This window comes from Cyprinodon variegatus, unplaced genomic scaffold, assembly GCF_000732505.1.
Source record: "Cyprinodon variegatus isolate N-32 unplaced genomic scaffold, C_variegatus-1.0 Scaffold21, whole genome shotgun sequence".
In the NCBI taxonomy this organism is placed as follows: Eukaryota; Metazoa; Chordata; class Actinopteri; order Cyprinodontiformes; family Cyprinodontidae; genus Cyprinodon; species Cyprinodon variegatus.
In genome coordinates, this window is record NW_015150474.1 from 2,384,990 (window position 1) to 2,387,745 (window position 2,756).

The 2,756-nt window shown below is 38.9% G+C and overlaps 1 protein-coding gene across 2 annotated transcripts in view; it reads left to right on the plus strand.

Annotated features, from left to right (window-relative positions):
* Window positions 1–2,524, plus strand: part of tc2n (tandem C2 domains, nuclear) — a 9,955-nt gene extending 7,431 nt beyond the window's left edge. For both annotated transcript variants that reach the window (XM_015390090.1, XM_015390101.1), the window contains 3 exons: window positions 601–715; window positions 808–1,007; window positions 2,389–2,524. In XM_015390090.1, coding sequence (XP_015245576.1) covers window positions 601–715; window positions 808–1,007; window positions 2,389–2,499 — 426 coding nt within the window. In that variant the 3' untranslated portion in view covers window positions 2,500–2,524. The remainder of the gene's footprint in view (window positions 1–600; window positions 716–807; window positions 1,008–2,388) is intronic.
* The last annotated feature ends 232 nt before the right edge of the window (window positions 2,525–2,756 follow it).

Consider the following 2,756-nt stretch of genomic DNA (forward strand, 5'->3'; position numbering starts at 1 on the left):
TATATATATATATATATATATATATATATATATATATATATATATATATATATATATATATACACTATAAAACATATATTATACTATATAAAATATATAGTATATAGCTATATACTATATACACAGTAGGCTCTGCATTCATTTAAGGCAGGAGTTCTGGAGATGCTACGTTGATGTAGCTTGTAGGTCATGAATGGGGGAGGGAGAGAAGCAGTGTCATGGGAATCTCTGGGCCTTGTTGACAAGGCTGGTAGCGGATGGGAAGAAAAAGGAGAGTGCACCAATACACAGAGGCAGCTGTCCACGGCGCCATCTTGGTGATATCACATGTACAGATGTTCGTTCTAGCTGCAACTCTCTCTCCTCCTCAGCACGGTGACAAATTAACTTCAGCTATATTTCCGCCACGGGCCGGAATGAAAAAGTCCACATCTTACTATTTTAAAAAATGAACAAGACCCAGAATTGAGTGTCTCAACAGTTACATTTATTCATTTTCCTTTTCAGCCAGTTGAATGGCAATGTAAAGCAATAATGTGATGCCTTATAAATTGAAAAATACCAAAAGGATGTTAAGAAACAAACCATGTGTCCCTACAGGTGTGTAATTCTGAGCTGCATATCAGTACCCTCTTTCAGCCAGTCAGTGGTCGCATCCAGCTTAAGGTCCTTGAAGCTAAAAACCTCCCACCCTCATCCTCTCCTCTCCCCCAGGGTAAGTAAAGATATATTTTGGACATTTATCAAGTAAGATGATTAATTAGGTTCCTGGCTGTGTGCTTACCTGACCTCTTGCCCTCCCCACAGTTTTTTTTGTCAAAGTTGAGATGCAGCAGTTAGGACAAGGGGCTATTAAGAAGAAGACTCAAGCGCTAAAAGCATCAAGCGGAAAGTGTCGGTGGGATGAGACATTTCCTTTCCTGTTGGCGTCCCTGGAGCACGCCTGCTTGCTTTCGCTCAGACTCTACAGCTGCAATTCTGTCAGGAGGAAACAGTGTCTTGGACAGGTCAGTCAATAAACAGTACCTTTTTCTCAGCTTTTATGTTAGAATCTGCCCAGACCAAAGTTTTAAAGTTTTTACTTTATCAACAGTCTTTGCTCTGTGGTAATTGCTGGGTTTGATCAAGGTAGACAGTCACAATGAGAGGCTTTTATTTATTTAAGACACTTTGAAAGCTGGTGGTAGGAGTGATCAAAAGAATTTAGTTATACAATGATCAGATTTCTCACTTTGCTTTAATTGATTATTTTGATTCTGCATATTACAAACCAATATATACCAGTAACTTTGTAACGCATGAATAAAATGTTCAGTATTTTTTTCTATAATTTCTAGAACAGCCATTTGCTACACTTAAGCATTTAGTTTCTACCTGCTTTTCACACATAAAGACTGAAATTTTTAACCATCGTTCTTGGGAATTTTGACTAGGCTATTGAATAGGACTATGCTGAATATCCTTTTATATAAAGCATTCTACTGGCTGCAGGTTTGAGGCCATGGTCCTGCTGTAATGTGAAGCTCCGCCCAAGTCCTGAGTTTTTTTTACACCCTTTAACAGAATTTCTGCCAATATTGACTTGCATCTTCTTGTGTACCCTGAACTGCTTCCCTGTCCCTGTTAAAAGGAAAGCGTGTCAAGAGCATGATGCTGCCATCATCATGTTTTCTTTCGCTTTCTGTTGGGCTTACATTATATTGCTCCATAAAAACTGAAAGCTTCAATTTTGGTCTGATGACAGCACCTTCTTCTACATTTTTGCTTTTTACCCTCTATAACCTGCAGCTCACCGCAGATATGACTTACTTTCAGTGTTTTGTCAGCAGATCTACCCTGGCAAGCAGTGAACTTGCATATACTCTATTCTCCTTGTCAGAGGATAGATTAAAGCTTATTCGAGGCATTCAAAACTTAGCATATTAACTTATAATATAACTTTGGTTTAAACATCTCGTTCACTTTATCTATGACCTGTTTGATGTGTTTATTGCTTCTGATAGTGCTGTTTGCTAGTTTTCTAACTCACAGAATTTGTATTGAGATACAGTTGAACACTATTTATTTATGAGGTGACCTCTGAAGGCACTCAGTTGCATTTGAAACAGTTTAGGGGTATAAGAGTAAAGAGGGCTGAGGACTGCTAACACACTTTTCAGTGTTCAAATTTTTATTTCTAAAATTAGGAACTATTCTGTGTTGACATATTGCATAAAATCTCTATAAAATGCTTTATGTTTGTGGTTGAGATGAGACAAAATGTAAAAAAACAAAAATATTTTGTGATGATTGCTCTGCTGTTTAAGGAGAGACTCCAACATTGACCTGATTTCCATCTGTCAGCGCTGCTTTCTGTTGTCATAAACTTCTGGTTTCTGTTTGCATCAGGTTCAGCTGGGCTTTGACAGTCCTCTCCCAGCAGCTGTAGAGCAGTGGAAGGAGACGATGGCTCACCCAGAGAAAGTGGTGACAGCGTGGCATCGGCTGAGTCCTACATAAACCTGCTTCCTGGACTAATGCAACCCACTCCTCTCAGAGAGACAATGTTTATGGACCAGGTCGCACACTGCAGTCAATGCCCGATGTTACAGTGTAAACAGAGGTTTAGTGTATAGATGCTGAAGATCAAAAAGGAGAGGCATTTTTTATGGGAGAAATAAGTCGACCATTTTCTACATTAGGTCACTTTTTAGTTCACTTCACTGCTTCTTTTTTGTTAGATCTGTGTTCGCTAGTGGAACGACTCCTCAGTTCCT